General features: G+C 40.4%; 1 protein-coding gene across 1 annotated transcript in view; it reads left to right on the top strand.

Annotated features, from left to right (window-relative positions):
- EXPH5 (exophilin 5) overlaps positions 1–22115 on the top strand; it is a 37457-nt gene that overhangs the window by 1137 nt on the left and 14205 nt on the right. Inside the window, exons 2-3 of the mRNA XM_067289644.1 lie at positions 15947–16101; positions 18304–18448. Of these exons, the coding sequence (XP_067145745.1) occupies positions 15947–16101; positions 18304–18448 (300 nt within the window). The remainder of the gene's footprint in view (positions 1–15946; positions 16102–18303; positions 18449–22115) is intronic.

Raw genomic sequence — 22115 nt, 5'->3', positions numbered from 1 at the left:
ACACAATGTGAACCTGGACAGAGTTAAGTTTGTCAATTCCTGTGCTCCACGACTGGGTATTACCTTTTTGCCTTCATTAATTTCTGTTCCAATCATCTCATGACAAAAACGGGAGGAATGTTTTGCTAGATTTGATGGAGTACACAGCTGGATAGTTAAAAGATGGCCTTGAGTCTGGTCTTGACTTTAAAAACTGAGCAAATGCAGTGAGGCTTCCAACTCTATACATAGACTTGTGAAGCAGTAGCCTCCTCTTGAATTCAAGAGTTTCACTAACACCAAATTTTTATTTGCTTCTCCATATGTGTTCTATGACTTTGTTGACAGAAATTGCCTTCTCTTTATGCAAAGGCTGCCAAAATAAACTTACTGTGTAAGAGGACATACCTGATGATGCATTACTGAGATGGAGTCTACTTTAAATATCAGCTGAAGAGATATTCAGAAATAAGTTGAGCAGAAGATAGGTAAAGTGTTTCTGATTAAGGCGCCATACTGAGATCTAGGTTAAACTCCTGGATCTGTCAAAGGCTTTGTATGTATCCTTGGGCAAGTTTCTTAATCTCTCTTGAGCCTAATAGAAGTACTTTCTTTCTCACTCCACTTGTCTACCTGGTCTTATTTAGACTGTAAGCTCTTCAGGCCAGAGGACTCCCATCATGAGTATAGACGGGTTCCAGTCTCTGTGGTGTTGCTGCTATAATCTAAGTAATAACAGTGATCACCCTGGAGGGCCAAATCCTGCAGTTCCTACATGACCACAGTGAGCTTCAGAGGCTCTTAAACAAGGTAGCATTTGCTCCTCTAGGTCCCATGTGCTGCCCCTTTGGCTCTAAGTCATTATTATTATTATTATTATGATTATTATTTTGTACATGTTTTTTCCATTCAAAGGTTTTGAAATAATGTCAGGGTGCTACTCTTGTGATGCTTTTGTAGTGTGGTATTGAAGGTATTTGATTTGTGCTATGGTTCAGATGGAGGCATATAGGAGATGATGTGGGATGGAAGAAGCACTTTCATCAACACTACTCTTTTGGATGAAGTCACTGAAGTGAACTGTCCCCCGAACTGCTCTTGGGCATAGTTTTGGGAAGAGCTAGTTGGAGCTGGCAAGGGCTAAGGAGCACGTTAGTAATGAACCAGTGGGCCCACTGCTCAGGTTTGCTCCCTGTGTTATTTACAGTATAGCACATCTCTGTATAGGCCAGTCTGGACTGAATTGATAGAGGAAATGAGCACTTTGCTGGCAGACCAAACCTCAGGTTCTGATGAGTGCCCTGGTCTTGTGCGTGCTGTTTATGTCATATGAGGAGCATACGGCAACCTGCAGATCTCTTAAGGGCAAAAAATGGAAACCCATTCCCAGTTACAGCTCACTCTTTTTACAAGCTGCATTTGATGCTATATAAGCAAATGTTAACACCAGTTAACTCTGAAAGACAAGCATCAGAAGTAAGATCTACCTTCAAAAGATGAATCCTGATGTCCTGCATGCCTTACTTGTCCAACAAATGCCAATAATGGTTCAGGGGTGTTGATTTTCGCACAAACGTATTGCAGTGCAGCATGAAATACTTACCGCTTCCTCCTCAAGTGTATTGAGCTCTCAGCTAAATAACCATGAAGTTCCCAGTTGGATAGTACTTTTTTTCTGCTCACTGCTTATCTGCATTAAAAGCTTGGTGGAAGCATTGTCTCTCTTCATCCAGACAGCCCCATCTCTTCATGAAATTAAATGCATATTGGGGGCATTCTTTGCAAAAAGGCTGGTTGTTTTATACCACCCCTCTCTACCTCCCTTTCTTTTTCTCTTTGTCTTTGTTGCCTCTGTGCAGAGCAGGAGTGTGTGACCTTTGCAGTAGCACATCTGTGCAGCTATGGGCCCAGCCCGAGCTGCAGACCCCTGCCTTGGGCTTTCCCTCCTTGCAGCCACAGCACATGTCACAGCACATCCTCTGTGTACACTCAACCCTTTTTGTGCTCCCTTGGTGCCAGCCCTTGCCAGCTTCCAGGCATGGGTTGGGTTGGAAGACTTTCAGTTTTGCTCTCCCATTTATGCAGCAATGAACGGTGACCTGTCGGACCATTCCTTATTCTTGTTACTGACCCAATAGTTTCCATGATTGCGGTTTTTGCCTCTTTTCTCCTTGTATAGTGCCCTCTCGTGGCCACTCTGAACGATACCTTTAAGTAGCCACAGCAAACAAAACTTGTCAGCTCCACCGGTCATGGAGTCTTTCTCCCACGAAGCAGGGACACAAAAATCGGAACTGTCAGCTTTGGTATAAGTCACATGACTGTGCACTGCCATATACACTGAAAGTACTGTGGAAACGTAGTAATCATGTATTTCATAATGTATTTTAAAAATACACATTAGTTTTGGTCTTATGTAACACCCAGCTTCAGTATTCTTTGTTGATCACCAAATACAGTCTCATTCATAATATTCACTTGCAGAAATAATCTATCATTAGCATTAGTGAGGGAGAAGAAATGAAATATATGTTCTGTATATCAATATATACGTGCTGTTGTGTGAAAATAATTACAGTATAAAGGACAGAAGTCTGATTCTGTCACAAAATACTATTTTAGTAAGCCTGATTAATAAAACTGATGCTTTTTCAGATGCATAAAGAAGAAGGTTCCTTGTCTCAAATATTTCAACCTAAATTAGATGCCTAGGAGGAGGCAGGCAGATGACTTGTCCAGAGGACAGTATCATGTTAAGATGACTCCCTGACAATTCAGTTTCCATAAGGACACAACGAATGTTTGCTGTAGGTGCAGGTGCATACCACAAGTCAGCTTTCCACACCTAACGAAATAGGCCTGAAAATCATGAGATAAAAACATTCCAGGTGTTATTTGATTTCTGGTTTCCAGGCTTCAGGGTGCATGTTCAGGTTGTGTTCAGGGTGCAGATCGCGTTCCCAGGCTTTGCTCTGCAGCTGCTGGGAACAGAAATCAAAAAAAGAAGTGACTGCTGGTATTTGCGTGCAAAGCCCCCAGTCCCAAAGGCTTAACAAACCTGTAGGTGCTTCTCTTTTCTGTCCTTTCTCCAGGAGCCCAATGGGCAAGACAGTAAGGGCCGGCTGGCTGCTTCTAGTCTCTCCAGGACAGCGTTTCAGATTGCTGGCAGGCGGGAGAGGAACTGGCAGTGCCTGTATGAAGGCTCAGCAGCAACAGGGCTTGAAGCTAGGGGAGGCGGAGGTGGAGCTGCTGCCTTTTATCTCCGAGGCAACTCCTCCCTCTGCAGAGAGCAGAGGCAGACAGTCCCCAAGCAGGTGTCTCTCCCGTCAGCCTTGGGGCTCTCGACGCCTCAGACTGTCTGAGCACAGGCTCAGGCTCAGTGCGGAGATACATCTCCACCGCTGAAGCAGCACAGGGACCCGGGTGGAACACGGCTGAGACAAGACAAGCAAGGAAGCATGGAGCCAACTACATAAAAGAAACAGCAGGTAGGGAGTTGTGGCACCAGGAGCTGGTACATTTCCAGGTCCAAAAAATGAATAGTTGGGAGTTACAGCACAACAGCTATGGATAAGTAGAAAATTTATGTAAAAGGGCAGAAGAGCTCTGAATTCGTTAATTACTTGATTTTATTTAGGAGATTCTTCTGTTCTATGCGATGCTCCCTGTTATCACTACATTCAATAGTCTTGTGTGATTTTAATTTATTAATCCCTGAGAAAAAGGGAGATACTGTTATCTTCATTTTCAAATGAGACACAGAAAGTAACAGAGAAACTGAGCAACTGAATAGGGAATTCAGCCTAGATCCCTGATTAGCAGCCTACCAGCTAGATCATCTTTCTAGAAGTAACTTTGCCTGTATTGTATGAGGGGGTTTTTTTTCAGTAGGAAGAATGGAAAAAAATTAATTACCCATCCCAAAACATATCTTGGGCATCAGCCACCATTTATGAATGGGAACTGAAAAAAAGGGAAAATACAATGCAGCTTTGGGGAGAAAATAGCACTTATTCCCCTTGTTTTAATTTGTTTTGTTTATTTCCAGGTTGAATTATGTTTTTGATTTTTGATTTAGTAGATTTATTCTTACAGATCTATGACAGTGAGAATAGATGGCAGCAAAGCAAAGGTTTGTTGATGGAAAGCAAAATAAATTAATTGGGAGACATGCTCAGCACCACTCTGCTTCTCTCTTTGGTGACCCATTAAGAACACATAATTCTTGTGGGAAAGGTGAATCCCCTCCTTACTTTGATCTACACCGTCTCTACAGTAAATCATTTGGAAGTAGTTATTTGTTACAGGAACGCAACTGTTCTTACTGCCTTACAGCAGATCATTTACTGAGTTCATCATTTGTTGCAGCTAATCCTTTGTTGTATTCTGTTGGCTGACATTTGCTCTCAAGGGTTGGACAATAGAAGCTGAGAATAAAATGCTGCATAGGAAATGCATCTTTCTCCCCTTTTTTTCCATACTTATAACCTTAGAAGGCATTTATTGCCAAGGTGCAGCCATGTGCAGCCCCCTCTTGGTGCTTTAGTTATTCTGACTTGCTCACAGTTTGAGGGGTCTGATGTTGCAGCCTCTATTCCTGAGAGTAGCTTTGGCTTATTCACAGAAGTAGTTTTATTGACCCTCTTGCAGCCTCTCGGATGACTAAGAATAACTTCTTGGGTGTTAGAGATCTGGATTAGGGACCCAACTCCTTATAATTAGACAGGATTTTCAGAAACAACCCCAGAGCGTCCATAAACTGCATGGTTGAAGAGAGAATACCAGGACAGCACCACATGGGTATATCGTGGTTTCGTTGGAGCTCCCTCCCTGAACAAAGCATTAATAAAGAAACTCTTTCATAAGAGATACTCCACCCGGGATGTTTCAGGGTACGATTGTCCTATTGTGTCTTGTTTGTGAAGGAGATATTATTTACTGCTGATATTGTGCCACTGGCATGTTTAGTGGTTTGTAAACACTTAAGAAAACAGGTCCTTGAAGCCCTGAAGTGCTAATACACTGAATAACTCTAAATAAAAGCAAAACTGTCAGGAAAGACTGTGATTTAAAAAGCTTCTCTCGGTTTGGCAAGCAATTGCTGTTGTAAATAATCCCACTGTGGGATTCCCCTTGTTTGAGTGAGGGTTGCTTTCTGTAACCAAAGGCAAGTGGTTAAGTTGTGTATCAAGTTACTGCCACATTTTTTCCTCATTGCTATTTTCAAATAATAATATATTGTGGTGGGGCCTGAAGTAAAGGACTGTGACTTTAAATAAGTAAAGAAAGGATGGGAGGTTCACAGTCTGCTGTGGAGTTGCAGCAGGAGCTCCAGAGAAGCATGCCATTTTTTATTTCAGTTTTAGCAGTGTAGATCTGGACTAACTAAACCTAAGCCCGTTGTGTAACTCCAGTTTTACATAATAGAGAGTGAGAGCAGAATCTAGACCAGCATTGCTGCCAATTCTTTCATTCTGTCTTTTCAGAATAATCTTCTTTTAATGTTATAAAAGGTCCAACTTTTGCTTGAAAGCTTTATTTGTGCTTGACAGCAGTGGAGTTTCTATAGCATATATGAAGTCAGAGTTTGGCCCAGGAAGGTCCCTGCTGAGGCCGCTGGCTTTCTTTACAACCACTTCCTTCACAGCCACCAGCTGTGCTCTGCCCAAGTTGGCCCTGAGCCCTGGCAGCCAAACCCCCAGGGGGAGGAAGGATGAGCTCAGGGCGCTTTCACCCGTGCTGATTCAAACACAGGCACTGTGCCAGTCTTCAAACTGAAGTTTGTATTTTTAAGTGGCAAAATGTTGTAAAAATGCAATTCATAATGATTATTATTTTTATTATCCAGCCCACTTGCTGATTTCACTAAGTGCCCCAAAAAGAAGATACTTGTTGAAACAGATGAGGCTTAATCCAAGGCTAATCTTGAAGCCTGTGGCTAGGTATTTTCTTAGTCCAAGCTTAACAGAAAAAGAGGTATTAATTGAGCTTTCTCTTCATGGATAATTTGTCAAGGCTCCAAGAATAAATTGATGAGGTCAGTTATAAAAGTATAAGCTAGCTTTAACAGGTATTCTGTGTGTCCTTAATCTCAAATAAAAGGGATACTGAGTAGACAGTCCATATGGAGAGTTATTCTGGAATAGTTAATGCCGAATAGCCTGATTTTGTTGGTTTTTCTGTGGAGCTGTGACCCATTTAAGGGCTCATGCACCTTGCAGGAAGTCTGTGCACTTCCCAGGTTTGAACTTTTTAATAATAATGTTTCTATGTCTTCAGTACCTTCTATCTCCTCCACAATTCAAATGGAGGAGTTAAAATAATAATTGACATTAATGAGAATTGGAAATGGTCATCAGGTGGAAGGCAGCTACCCATACTAAGCAGGCCTGGACAGGACACTAAGGCAGGGCAGGTGCATGAAGAGAACTGTCTGAACTGCTGAAAACATCAGCAAAGCTTTGTTACTCTTGCTTTAGCTCAGCTTTCTTATATATGTTTATTAAAAGCTGTTTGAAATGCCAGTGGCACTGTGCAGTGGAGTCACTGGTACTCTGGAAGGCGCTGCTAGGCAGGGCAGTGCGCTCTGCCTGTCACCACTGTAAAGAGAGGGAAGCGTGTCAGTCTGCAATGAGCAGCCTTGGAAGGTCCTCCAAAATGTTTTCAGGTACTGACAGCTTCTACGGACTCTCTGTCCTGACCACTTCAGATCCTTGCACATATGTCAGAAATATTAATTGGGGTATGTCAGGAAGTCAAAGAAGTGTAGCACAGGGACATGTCCAATACGTGTTCATAGTGGCTGGACTTCACTCCTGGTATTGACACAGCTGTGCTCCATTCAGGTTATATGTGCCTTGTAGTCCAGTCCATGTCTGCAGCACATACTGAAATACATGCCCACGCAAGGGACCTGGTGAGACTCTCTTTCCATGCTGAAGCCTGAGGTGCTGTAGTTTTGGCGCTTTTCATTCCTGAGGTACTTTGGATTAAATCTGTCTTGGATCTATGTAGACATGCTGCACTTGCACCTCCTGTGGATGTGACTCTTAGAGAAACCTGCTTAACAGCTGGGAGCAAAGCTTCCTGGGCTGTATGTCAAGACTTCAGCTGACACTCATTGGTTTGTATCAGATGCATATGGATTTTGACAGTATTTGAAAAATATTGCATGTGTCCATCTTCTTTTCTCCTTTAAAAATCAGTTTTTGCCAGTGGTTTATGTGTACGGAATTAAATCATCTTTTAAAATCTCTTTGCTCTCTAAATCTCATTTTCTAAGCAAGTGGAGTTTGGCCGAATGGAGTTTTGAGCTTTGGGCACAGCAACTGTGGTTTTTCCTGTGTTCCGTAGCTCTAATACAGGGTTATGTAGTCTAGGGGCAGATCTCAGTTCTACTTTTCCTGAACTTGCTTTAAATTTAAAAATGTCTTTCTTTCCTAGTGCCAACAGTCAGAAACTTTCCATGACTTACAGAATTCATGTAAGAAATGCATTAAATAAAGTATGAAAAAAAGTGGTAACTTTTCCTGAGGTTTTGTGCATCTAAATGTTCAAATGAAATTTATTTCTAATCCTTCTTTGCAGCTAGATTGTCACGTTAACACCATTAAATGTAATAAGCTGTATTTAAATGTCTGCATTTTTAATTCCTATCAGGAGCTGCAGGCACTACACTCTTTTGATCAGTTCTTATCTCAAAAATAAATAGTTATGTGTATTGATAACATACTAGCTGTGACCAAGCACATGAATACAAAACTAAAGCTAAGAGTAAGTGATGAAAAGAAAAGTGCACTCTATTTGTACGTTATTGTATGTTAATTGCAGTTTAATTTGTGGTCAGAATAATAAAGAAACCCCAATACTTCTGCTTGCTGCAGCTTTGGATTTCCAGCTCTAGAGGTCCGTGTGCAGGGACCTGCAGCCGAGGAAAGCTGCAGCAGCGTGGCTGGGGGCTCTGCGTTCTGCTTCGTTCGGCATGAGGGTTTGCATGACCTTAAACAGTTCATTTAGCCCTGGGGTGCCTCCGTTTCTGCATCTCCATCTTGGATGGAGGTGGCACTTCCATCTCTTTGGAAGAGTTGTGATAAATTATGAGATCCTGAACTGCTATGACAGAGGATCTGCTTGAGTATATCAGCCTTATGCTTCCAGATGAAAAACATCCAGTGTCTACTTTCAGATTTTACATTGATTCTTATGACTGCCCCTAATTCAAAGTAATGTAAGCACAGCTTTTGCAGTATTATAGTAACACATAAACTGTGTGTACATACACTGTGACATTGTGTTACTTCTGTTGACCAGAATCTTGCTCCAGCTTCAGCTCTGTGTGTGTGTGTGTGTGTGTGACTCTGCACAGGTAGATGAGATGGCAAAGGTCTATTTTGAGAGCCTTAGGATTCAAGCTTAGCTCTGTGCAAACAAATGTCTAAGTCCATTTAGAGCCTCCAAATTTTAGAGCTCCATCCAGGTCCACGGGCCATCCCACACAACCTCCTTGTAAAGTCCTTGGTCTTTACGTGAAACCAATTTCCATCATTCAGAGTTCTCACCTGGCCTGTTTCTGTCTCCATGTTTTTTTCTCTTACACTGTTAACTAGGAAAGGTTTTGTATAAAGAAAGCCATGCAGTTAACATGAGGAATAGCATCAGCATTATATGTCTTTGGAAGGTAGTTCAATTTGTAATATATGGCTGAGCTATATATTACTTGCACAGAGGGCTATCAGTATTTATAAAAGGTCTCACAAAAAACTGGCAGCTCTACTTTGGAAGAGTAAATAGATCTGCTGTTAATCATTAGCTTCAGACTTACTGGGAGGCCTAAGAAGGCCTGAAGCCCAGCCTTCCAACCCATCAGCACCATCTACTGAAGCAGATTTGCCTCGGATTTCCAGACATCCAGCAGGCCTGCTGGACTGGTTGTGCATGCTCAAGTACATTGATTTATGTAGTTGCAAACGTTCAGAAATATGAGGTTCACGTATATATGTGGCACACAGGATATATAGCCCTATTTCTGTATAAGATTTCCCAGACGGAAATTCAGGAGCCCAAAACTTACTCCTGACGTGATGTTTTTGGACTGAGACTACATCCACCCCTGCAAAACAAATCAGAATCTTTGCATGGAGAATTAAACCCATTCCATCTATTAGCATCTATTAATGCTAATAGAAATTCCTATTAATGAAGTCATCTCAGTAGAGATATTAATTACCACCAGTCAGAAGCACATGTGGCACACTTTTATGATGATAGATAGCCTTCCTCTCCACTGCATCATGCATTTGTTTTGCTGTTACTGTATAGTATTGGTAGGTAGCTTGTGAGTATTGACAGCATAATAAAGTACAGTACACCCTTTACCCTGCACATGGGATTTTGACCTGTTGTTTACAGCCTGTGCAGAGAGATTGTAAATCATCTGTAAAACATTCTCACACTGGAGCTTTCCCCTATTTTGCAGTCCTGGTAGAGGACATGGCAGGGAATCCAGCCCACTAGACTGACAGTTGTGTCATCACTAGTAGTAGTACTTTACCTCATTCACTCTTGTTGATCAGCTGCCCAAAGGACTAAAAGCTTTCATATTCTAACTATTTATAAGCCCGATAAAAAGATATATACTTATAACCTTGTCTATTTGTTCCGATAGGGCTGAAATAATATTTTAATTGTTAAACCCAGGGTGGCTGCTAAGGAAATGGTTTATTGTAACAGCAATGTTTTGTGACTTTATTACATCTTGAGGTTGGTGATTAATACATTCTCAGCTCCTGTGACCTCAGTTTGCAGTGCTCTGTGCTTTAAAATTGTAATATTTTGGAGACAGTCATTGAGCTCTTGATTTCTGAGATTTTGACTGAGAAATTCTGATTTCTGAGCTGCTGGAGCAGAGCGAATTTATGCGGTCGCCACGAGAAGGAACCTTGTCCTTGCCCTGGTAACTGCCCCTGGCAGTTCCTTACAAGATTTCATAGTTTTCTAGTTCAGAGGAAAGTGTTATCTTGTGTTCTCGCACAGTGGAACAGTCAAAGGTTTAAAGGGGAAATGGAGTGTTGGACTTGGTGATGGGAAACAGCAGCTAGAATAAGAAGTCCACAGTAGGGAATTTCGTTGTATATAGTTTAATATAAGAAGTTACAGCTTTGGAGAAAGCCAGAGGTGACTTTTAGCCACTGTACAGAGGGAGCTTAAGTTAAAAAATTGTTAGACCCTGAAGACATTATGAGTTACAGAGCGGAAAGATGCGTTCAACACACAGTGGGAATCCAGTGATAATGTTTCATGCGTGTTGATAAAATCTCATTGCCTTTGTGGATTGAGTGTAATGAATGCACACATTGCTGCTGTTAGACTTTCTTGGAGCAAGTGGTCATTTTTTGTTGAAATGCATAAAACCCTTGAACGGAGGTAGTGTAGTACTGCGCTTCGCTTGTGGTTTTGTCCTGCAGATGGTCAGTATCTACGTGCGACATGATGCTGCTGCTCATCCTTTGCTGTGAGAGTTCTGGGACTTTGTGAAGTTCCACAGGAATTTTATGAATATAAACACAATAGTGAACTAAAGAAAATGACTGAGTCAGATTTTGTGATTTTTCTACTTTTTATTTAAAAAGAAGAGAGGTGGAAAAGGCCGGGTTTATTCCGTGAGCAGACAGGGTGGAGCTTCAGTAGGGGGAGAGCTCACATGTTCCCAGCTGAATCCCTGACAGCACGTCAGGGCTTAATGTCACTCTGTGACGTCTAGTGTCCATAAAGTGCTCTGGGGACAAAATGACACCTACTGTTTGTAGCTGTCTGCTTAAGTAGCACTACTTGCTGCTTGGAAGTGTACTAGAAGGTGGGAATCAAAATTATGGGCAGCAGTGGTATCTTTCCGTCTGCAGTACCTCTGTCTCAGAAAATGTACAGTCTGGGAGAAAAACCAAAGGGAAGATTAATTCCCTTTTCACTTTCTCCCCACACCTTTCACCCAGTTTTGCATATTCTCAGAATCCAAATATTTGGGAATAATTGTGAACTGGCAACTTGATGCATCCCTCAAACTGGGTTTGCAAACATATCCCCTGGAGTTCAATGTTGGGCTGTGAAATTTTCACTGTTCACCTGAAGGTGAGCCTTCCTTGGCACTTTCGGTTATCCCTTTCCACCCAGAGCAGTGTACCGGGTGACTCCAGCGGCCTGACCTGAAGCCTGCTGAGGACAGTGAAGGTCATTTTATTAATTTCATTGGTACTTGGGTGATGGTCGGAAGGGAACGCTGAACCAGTGTACTCCTCAGGCTTCCTTGTTGGGGCATGCATCTTTGCCCTTACACATCTTTGGTTTTATTGCTTAGATACTGAGACACGTCTTCTGTAGACAACTTAGTGGGTTAATTATAAAGTCAATACATAATAAAAAAATGACAGCAGTAGCAATAATAATAAAACGTATGAAAACAAATATATGTTGGAGGAGGGTAAACGAAATCTGTCTGGTTGATTAGCAACTACCTAGCAGGTTAGGTTCGAGCATTATTACCAACACAACATTTTGTTAATCAAAAATAAAATATTCTAAAAACATTTTGGCATGGGGAGGCCTTGATTTTCCAGAGAATTATTGCATGAAGTGCTTAATTTTATAAATATGAAGGCCAAAGAAAAATAAGTGGGTTAAGGCAGTTAGATCTGTGTACTCTGTCTTGTGGTGCACGCAGCCAAAACATTGGAGTCAGTTTTCCTCTCTGATTCATATACGTCTGCATAATGTTTTAAATATAATAATGAAGCTGACTTGGTTTATTGACATTATCCAAATAGAAAACAGTGAGAAAGAAAAATAAATAAAAGATTGCTTTAATGTGAGTAAAAAAAATACCAGCTACAAAGAATGAAGACTGCCTTAGAAAATTGGCCTATTGTGCGTCTGCGGTACTAGGACAGAGTATCTTGGCTCTGTGAATGCTCGTTTCTCTTCCTGTTAGGATTAACCTGCCACAGAAGCTTCTTGGGCACCTTGGAAACCAGAATGTTGTTGTTATTCCTGCTATGTGTTTATGTGAAAGGGTGAATAATACATTTTTTTTAATTACATCAGCTATAGTAGTCTGTGCTGTTGTCAGTAATACTTTCTCCCTCTTTTTAAAAAAATAAGATGACAGCTTGAAAGTGTGTCTTTAAATGATTTTTATAAAATTACAGGCAACATGTAAGCAAGAAAGTATTCTTGCATATGCATTTTAGAGCTACCTGTGGCTATGATACAGCCACAGTGTTCTAGAAAATTAACTAGTCATGTAAAGTGAGGTATAACGTATAAAGCAGCGGGAAGGTGGTAAATTGAAGCAAAAGGTTAGGAAATAAATGGTTCTTCAGGCACTATTTTTTAGTATCTCAGTCTTTCCTCGCTGGCAAAGTGAGGAATGTAAGCAGAATAAAGACCTAAGTTTGTTTTAGGCCACTGGCTTTGCAAATTAACTCCTCTGCTGTAGCCGGTGCCGAATGCTCTTGGCACTGTTTTTATATGCTGTCCCTTCGGCTGGGTCTTCTCAGACAGGGAGTGCTTTGGTCTGATGAGCTCTGTCTGCTTGTCCCTCCCGGTGCGGCTCCGCACACTGCGTGATGGCTGTGGGTCTCTTCCTGTGTCTTGTGTATGGGAAGACTCGTTTCGGGCCAAATGCTGCTTCTACGGAAATCAGTAGGAGCCGTAATTTTTACTTTGACAGACATGGGATTGAGTCTTCTGTTCCCGGCAAACAGCAGAAACTTCCCCAAAACTTGCTTGGCAACACAGTTTCTACTGCCTTACACATTTGTATTTTGCTCTTTACTCAGGATGATGGTGGTAGAGAAAATGCTTTTCCTCTCACAGTAGCAATAGAAGCTCTTATTATCATAACAGGAAGCGGCAGGTAGAGACTACAGCTCTTTTGGAGAGATTTATGATAACCCACATGAAAGTCTTAACACATGCAAACATTTAGGTTAGCTTTTCCCTCGAGATCTCTGTGTAAGAAATATTGGGACACGCTGATGCCAGCAAGGAAGAGATGTTTTTAAAAACATTGCAAAAGACTTGCTCCCAAATGAGTCATGCGTTGAGATGTTGTGCAGGATAACAGATGGGAAAAGTAATTCAGGGAGGTCACTCCGGTTGCTGCCCGCGCTCGCCTGCGCAGCGGCCATCGGTACGTCAGCCTGGGAACGGAGCTTCGTTAATCCTGCAGCAGCTTAGGGGTGCTTTGGCCAGCCACAATTACGTTGTCTCCTCCCAGGAGGAAGTGGCTCAGAGTGTCTGAGGTGGCTCTAGAGAAGCGCGTAGGAAAGAGGGAGGGAGCAGACGGGGAAGTAGGATTAGCAGGTTTGGTTTAGAGGGCATTTAGGCGTTTTGACACTCCTACAGAGCAGTGTCTCAATACGCCATTGGCAATCGGAGTAACACTAGCACTGCCTCAAAGGCAAGTTCATTGCCATTCTGACTGCAGATAGCATCTGCTGCTGTAATTGTTTCTTGTAGGTCACGACTGTCATTCATTAGTATCTGAGGGGGCATGTAGACCTGACAGGGCAGGTGTACAGTGAGATGATGTGGTTTAGCTGGGAGCCATTGCAAATGGGAGATATTCGATAGTCGTACGATTTTATTCACTTATTTTGTATCATATTAATATGATTCCTTACTCACATAACTTTATATGTATGTAGGGTTCTATACGTGTGTGTGTGTGTGTATAAATATGCACAAGCAGTTTAAAGAGTTTATTTCATGAAGTGGAGATGACAGCACAATTCATAAGCAGCAAATTCACAGATAATAAGTACAGATAGTGCCAAACATGTACCAGGAAAGACCTTAAAATGCTTAAATGTTTGTGCCAGAGTTAGTGCCAGAGTATGTGCAAGCTTTTTGACATATCTTTGCTAGTGACTGGAATGTTCATGCAATGTCTGGTACAGTAGATGCTAGAGTAAGTGGAGTTTTTGTATTTTTTCTTCTATATGGAATGCATCCATTTAAAGCAAAGAGATATTAATATAGAAGTAATGTAAGAATCACCACAGTGAGAAAATGCCTTGAAGAACTTTCCTGGGAAAAATTATACTGGAAACTTAGTAATGTAGGGAATTCAGCTGTATTTTTGTTTTTTTTACCAATAGGTGGCACTATACTAAACATGATTTTCACTGGATCTGGTTGACTGAAGGCTTCCTCTTAAGAAAAGATTCCAAAGCTGTGCTGAGATATAAAGTGTACCTTCTTTATTTAAGTTACTTGCTTACATCTTATGTTGATGAGTTAAACAGTTCATTCTGGTTATTTTAAAAGATTGTAGGGATAGATTATAGGAGAGGGTCTCCACTTTCAAGACTTCGGCAAAACTGCTGCGTGCTTGTTTTCCAGGCAATCGCTGTGCTTGCAGCCACTCCCCAAATACTTCATGCCTGGCTCTGTGCGCCTTCGCTCCTCCTGAGAGCTTGGATCCCCTGTGCTAAGGCCACATCAGTGAGGTCACACATTTGGCACTGGGGAGCACTTTGCTCATCTCCTCCTCCCGTTTCGTATTACTGCGAGGCTGTTTTCCATGCTGCAGATGGCATTTACTGTGTTTAATCATTCCCACAAGTATCTGTGATGATTAACATTTTTGCTTTTGTAATGCATAAGATTATTCCAAATGTCTAGTACTTGTGCATGTGTTCGTCTTCAAGGGAAAGGTTCCCTAATTTACCAAAAATGTCTCTGTCCTACCCTACTATTCTTCAGATGCCACCAGATAAGCAGTGGGTGCACCTATGAACAATATACTCTATATCAATTCCAGATAGAAGTACACACATTTCCAGACTAGACATTTAATTTTAAGATTGTTCTCTGAAGTAATGTTGTCTCAAAGAGAGAATGAGAGATTTTTATTTAAATTGATAACTGAAATATTAGTTCTCTGAGAACTTCTCTATTCCCGGACATGGGTTTTACCACAGATTAAGATGAAAGATTTACATGAAAGCCATGTTAAAATGTTGGTATTTCATCTGCAGGCTGTGCACAAAGTCTTGCTCTGTTGCCATCAGAATAGGTTGGGTGTGGATTTGCCACCTCTGCATCTGTACTTTAGGCACTTGTATATTGTAATTTGAAAACAAGTAACTTTGCATGCCAGCTGCACTATTCAGACTCCTGTGCAACTGTACATTATTCTTTTATGTCCAGATAAACAGTTCATTCCTATGACCACTTGGTATAAGAACAGAATCTGGTACTAAACAACAACTTCTCTTCTAGCCACATCCGTATAGCTTGCTCAGTCTTTGCATCTCCTTGGCAAAACATTCATATTCATTATAAGTTGGTTATATACATATCAAACACAGGCAAAATCACTATGCTGCAAGGAAAGAGGAAAATGTGATAAACTTGTTGAACATGTCACATGAATACCTATGAGCTGAATTTCACATTTGTTATTCTGCTTTACACTGAAAATGTGGGTGGGCATCCCACTGTCAGTGCCTCAGTTTCTTGTTGAAAATCAGAACAATTTTATTACTACTTCTGCTTAAATGAATGGATAAATCTTTCAAGAAATGCTTTGTTACAGTATTACTTATTTTAATTGGGTTATTGACTGAACTTAATCTTACTTTCAATTAATTTTATGATGCTTATGAACTATTACCTCAATTTTGCAAGAAAGAAGGATGCACTTCTTTGAGGCAGGGAATAATGTAAGCATATGAGTAGTCCAGTTAAGCTAGTCACATGGTCTCTTTGATGAGCTGGAAAATTCTGCTCTCAATGAAATCTTTCATGTGATAGCTGTGAATAGATCATGTCCCCCTGTATCTTTTTTTAGTCATATTATTTGTAGAAATTTACTGTGTGACTATTTACATGAAGAACGGGGAGAGTTCCTAATAAAGAGTCGGTACTATCTAAAATGAGTTAAAAAAATTTTTTTTTTCCTTTTTAGTAAACTTCTGAAGAGAAAGACGTCTGAAACAGGGCTGCAGGGAGTGACTGGAGAATGGTTTGAAGAAATACAAAGAAAAAAATTTGAAAATAACACTGATGTCAATAGAATGCTGAAACAACCACTAGAGCATCAGCTAAGGAAGAGCAAGACCAGTGAGTTGCATTTTTCCAGTTTCTTTCCTATATGATAATGGTCACCAAAGCAGTATCTTGGAGTTCAATAGCTAAGGAGTTTCTGAAATTGCACTGAGTTCTTTCTTATGTCAAAGTTTTGCCCAAAAATGTTTTCAAAATGAGCATGTTTCTTTAAGCAAATTCTGTTAAAAGCATAGCTATGAGTCACAATACAAAATTCTTGATATTCTTGTCCTACAATTTCTGTAAGTATAGTAAATATAGTGGTTGATTTCCAATTAAAGCAATAATATTTACTTCATACAAAATCTCTTTCAGTCTAGCTAATTTTCCTAAAGGAAATAGAAGTACCTAAATGACATTTGGAATAAGTAGGTAACCTGGGTTTGGGTGAAAGAGGTTTGGCTGTACTGGCAGAAATCTCCCTGATAACACTGGGCTAAAGGTGTGCCAGTGTTGATTATGAGGGTAGGAGACACAGAGCCTGGAAAGTTGGTCTGACTGAGAAGCAGCTATTGGAGATCTCATTTCATGGGTGCTGTTGCCCATCCAAAATGAACACATGCAGAAACATGGTATCTCTACCAAAAATGGCATCTGTACTTTCTTTTTCATCTTCCATCCGGATTTCATGCATAATATATGCTGTTATTGCATTCACATTTCTGCACATTTTTCATTTAGCTTTTCCTATTTTTGTATCACAGCAACTGTATGCAGAATCGTGTAAAAAGAACAGTATTTCCAAAAAAAAAGTGAAAGAAAATTTTCTTAAAACCACAGACCTACACAAAATAGAGATCTGTTTCCTGCCCTTTTTTCCCCCACATTCCCTCTAGTCCATGGCTATCTACTGTTTTTCTCTTTCAGCGATGGTCTAACTGATGCATTATCTAACTCTGTAATTGCTCTCATCTTGTATTTGACTTTGAAAGCTGCTGTTTCTATTTAGATCTGAAGAAGGAGTTGTGTGCCTCAAAGGCTTGTGTGGTATTTCCAACTATATGAGTTGGTTTAATAAAAGGTACTACTTCTGCCCCCAAGCCCTGTCCCGCCTACGTCCCTAGACCATCGTGGCTATGGCAGAGTGTTACTAGAACTCTCCTGCTGTCACCTCCACTGCCAAGTCAAACAGTGTCACCAAGAGGTTAGCTTTTTTACCCTTTACCCTGCAAAGGGTAAAAGATGCAGCATTTTGTAATGCACAACAATTATCACTGAAGTGAAAGCAATATATTACACATAGGTTTTAAATCATGTGACATGAATTATTCATTTCATTGAGGACGAGATCCAAAATGCTGCCTCTTGCTGTATATCTCAGTGACACTTTGCTTTCATTGCTGTTTTGCTTTCTCCTGTGGTCATTGGATAAGCCATTTTCAGGCTGTTGTATTATTTCAGACATGTGATTTTTAAATGAAAAAAAAAATGATGCAGTGCCTTACTCCTGAGTGAAGTCTTGTTTCCTGATGTCCTCCAGTTCCCAGTGGCATGTTTTAATAGCAGACCCCGCAGTTCCTTTCCCTAATCTGTGAGCAATACTCTCTCTCATTCATGCTGATCGGTAACTGCTTTTACAAGCAGACTGGGTTTATGTTCCCTTTGAAGAAATCAAATCATAATCTTCCCAAAGAAATCATTCATGATATTTTGCATTTAAAATACAGTTCTAATATGTAGCTTATAGCAGAAAAAAGGTACTCCGTTGCCTTGGAGTGGCCCAGGGAATCCCATCGTAAAGAATTTTATGATACTCAAGACACCTTAATCTGAATTAGTTATGTAATTACATTACAGGCCATCAAACCATTGCATATTCGGGGCTGTATTATTTATATTTCTTACAAAAGTGAAAAGCAAGTGACTAAAGACTGTGAGTGCCTCAATTTTCAAATGTCTAATTTGTATATATTTTTACTGGTCTGTTTTTCAAATGATTGATATTTTCTGAAAATCAGCCTCATTTATCTCACGCAGGTCACCCAAAAACAACAGTATTTTTTCAGACTTTAGACCTGTTTATTTTCATCTTAGTCTTATAGTTAGCCACTAGAAACCAGCATGTCACTTAATCTGTCAAAAAATGTCAGTAAAATCAGATTTTTCTGGCATAAAAGGTAAGTGAAAGAAAATCTGTGAAGATTTAACTTTCCTGTACCTTTTAATATAGTATTTAATAAGAACTTGAAATGAATCAAATTTTTGTAATATTTTTAGATCATAAAGAATTTAAAATGTCATCCCGCACAAATCCTCAAGCACAAAAGAACACGTCAGCTTCCTTTTTGGGATTCAGATCACCTTTTGCTTGGCTTTTCTCCTTTAGAAAATCAAGGAAACACCAGACTCAGAAGCAACCACGGTGAGCTACAATCAAAACATACATTATTTCTAGTTTAAAAAAGTGTATGAATTGTTCTGTGTTTTGCTTAGAAAACTTTGTTAAAATCAATTTTCCAGTCTCTTAACTTTCACCTCACCAGGAAGATGCAGATTTTACTTGGTCATGCAATGAGACTTCTGTTATGTGTAAGAAGAATAAAGACTAAGTGGCAAGTAGTAGCTAAAGTCTCGTAGCTAAATCTCGTTTGTTCAGGTTTTGCATAAAGGCTTAAAGTGTATTAAAGTCCCTAAACTTTGCAGTGACTGCACTGTATTTAATTCTTTCACAAGAGGACAGGAGCAAGGCACATGGGGGTCTGGTGCCCTATGGCTGTGATACAATGGGAAAGCAGAGTTTTCCCAGGCTGTGGCAGAGAGGATGAGCCCCAGGCAGCTCTTCTGCATCAGTTCCCACCATTTCTAGCCCAGAGGCAGGCCTGGAGCTTTAGCTCTAGCCAGGCAAGTGGGGTGGTTTTCCAGTGCTTTTGTCTTTGGTGCTTCATCTGGGCTTTGGTTTCAACTGGACCTGTACCAAAGACGGTCTCAGGAGCAGGGCTGAGCTGCTGTGTTCGAAGGAGGGTGCTTCTCCCTCACCATCCGCAGGGCTAAAGCCACTGTTCAGAGGGAGCTTGTGGCTGCTCTCAGGCTGATCAGGTGCCTGCATTCGCCTAACTCCTCTCCTGTGTGGGTCTCTTTTTCTAGGTATGTCGGCAACACCTTAATGAAATACTGCTATTTTTGTGTACGTCTTAGGATAATGAATGACAGTCCCAAGCATTATAATGAACACAAAAGGGGAGTGCAAGCCTATGAAGAGATGGCGATCAGTCTGATGTGTAGGTTTTGTAGCACAGCAGCTTGCCGTTGTGGAGTGTTTATATCAAAGCTGAAAGAGATTTAAGGAGAGGTCTGAATGGAAACAGGTGAACTTTGTGGATGTTTACTGATAATAGTTTTGTACACAGAAACACGGCATAGAAAAAAACCCACTTGCAAAGTTTTAACACTGGGAAGCAGAACATGCTTCACACATGTCATCCACTCCCTGCTTTCTCCCATTCCTTGGTATGCTGCTTCGGTTGGGATGTGGAGTAGGGGTGAAGGTGCACACGCCATAGGGTTAGGGAGTCCCTCCTGCCAGGGAACCGTAGGCTGCCGGTGCAGCATAAAGGGGCACTAGCGTAACTGAGAAGCAGATCTCAAGGCGCTATATGTTGACGTGAGATAAGGTAGCTGATACAAAAGCAAAGGTCAAGGCTTTGCTCTAGAACCTAAGCATGAAAATTATTTCCTATTTTAAAAACATGAAATTTTGCATACTCATTGCATCAGCTTTTCTGAAACTTATTTATCTTGCTTTTCTACAAAAAAAAATTATCACGTCTTAAATTCAGATGCCTGTGATTTCTTACAGAGCACAGCTCGAAAAATAAACAAGTCAATCCTGACGTGTACCTGAGCTGGTTGCTACATTTTCTAGTCACGCCTCTCTGTGGAAAACTTCCCCACCCTTTTCTAGGTGTTGCCGTGGCATGTGGTTTGCTTTATGCATAGACAAAGCACTGAAATATTCTGCGTCTCGCCAGGTAGGGTTATTCTGGAGAGTTAGTGAAATACAATAGGAGGCAGCACTGTAAGTTGTATAAGTAAGTAAGTGGGAGAAGCTTTTAAATAGCTAAATATTAATGGCTGTTTAGAGGGTCCTTTTGGTATTGGAAAGACAGTTTCATCAGCTGCGGTGGTGTTTTGCTGTGAGAATAAATTATGGATGCTGCAAAAGAGAATATACCTATGTGGAGATACAGAAGATGCTAATAAAAGGTTTGTAACACTGTACTTTGAACTTAGTGAAATGTTTGATCATTTTTGGTTCAAAGGTGTTTGGTGTTCTTGAATTCATTCTTATTCTTTTCTAATATGTAACTGTGATTCATACTGGAAAAAATGCTGTTTAATTGTGTTTTCAGCATATTTGAGTTACATGTTTGTTGTTTAGCTGGCTTCTTATGGAATACTGATAAGAACAGTATAAAAGGAAACGGATTATAATCTGACATTAGACAACTTGGCCATGGTCTGGGGAAGACAAGTGCCTCAGCGAAAATAACAATTTGCAGCAGATTTTAACCCATAGTATTGGTTATATAACCCATAGTATGAGTAATAGTAGTGGTAGTAGTGGAGTCATACTTTTAATCGTACATTCTGTTGCCATAAAATAGATACATATGTATATAAATAAAAATATTTAACATGTAGCTTCTTGCTTTCCAAGGGAAGTAGTGTTTTTTCTGCTGGCAAATATTTTTGAACTTCAGCAATAACTTGACACCTTCTCTGCGCATAATAGATAATGTTTACGAGTGTGTGTGCGTCTGTGTGTGTAAACATTGCTTAATATTTTAAAGTAAAAAACCATCTGAATTACCTTTTCCTTAAGTTAAAAAATATTTCTCTGTAAGTAAACAAAACTTTAATTTCAAAATGAGGAAAAACTTGAAAGAGTTCAAAAAAAAAGAATGAGGCAGATTAGGAGGTGGAGAGGTTGGCATGGGGAGAAGATAAAAACAACCTTGTCAAGAATGGCAGGGAGAAAAATAAAGGAGAATGCAATGACCAGTTATTTTTGAAAGAACAGTGATAACAAAGACATGGAAAATTTTCATTTTTGCCTAGATTATTAGAAAACATTTCTCACTAAGATGTTGACTTCATGTAGCTTCCCTGCACAGAGCAATTGCCTCTACACCAAGCACAGCATCAGGTGGGGAGAACTGTAGAGAGCAGCTTTGCACAGTAAAGCTGAAGTAGAGAGCATCTAACAGAGCTTCCGCATTTTTGTTAGGCTTGTAAGTATAATTGAGATAACTTCGTAAAACACAGGATTTCACTGAACTTGGTTTGAAAGAAATCATTGCAAAAAAATCTGATATATGCGTTTAATTCTTAATTTATGATAGAAGCATTAGAGCGTATTGAACAACATTTTAGTTTAAGGCAAGAGTTGCATACTTCTCTGAGTTCTGATTCTGTAAACTTCATTCACAGGGAGCAGTAACTCACTGAATTAATGGCTCTTCCTGTTGAATGTTACAAAGAAAATATAAGTGTGGATTCACATTCTCTGGCTTGATTCAAAGCCCACTGAGGTCAACAGGCTTGTTTCCATCAGTTTCAGTTGGACCCCATGTCGGAGAGGACTTTTGGTTTTAAAGTTCACAATTACAGAAATAAAAACAAATTGCACCTTTCAGCTGTTCTTCCCTGCCTGCAAGCACATTGCAAACAAATGACAAAGCACTTTAGGAGGAAAGGTTTGGCTGCAACCAACCTGCCAACAGGCCGGTTTATACTTGTTGCTGAGGCACAATAAAATAGCCTACCTGAGCACAAGAAGGTTTTAAGAGCCTAAGAACAAGGTCATTCAAAAAGACTTTGAGAAACAGGAATGAGCAGAACCTTCTTTCCCTACCTCGCTTTCCTTCAAGAATTAACTTCCTGGGGAAAAAAGTTGCTGAGACAGGGAAGAACTGACAATAAGCACACGCTAGGCAAGATTTCCTCCAGGGGTTTTCAAGGGACCATTTGTTTATTTCTAAACTAAGAGTTTGCAGACTAGAATAGACTCAGTGAAGTCAACCACTGTT

This window comes from Apteryx mantelli, chromosome 1 (assembly GCF_036417845.1).
Source record: "Apteryx mantelli isolate bAptMan1 chromosome 1, bAptMan1.hap1, whole genome shotgun sequence".
Classification (NCBI taxonomy): Eukaryota; Metazoa; Chordata; class Aves; order Apterygiformes; family Apterygidae; genus Apteryx; species Apteryx mantelli.
This window is presented reverse-complemented; position numbering and strand designations above follow the sequence as displayed.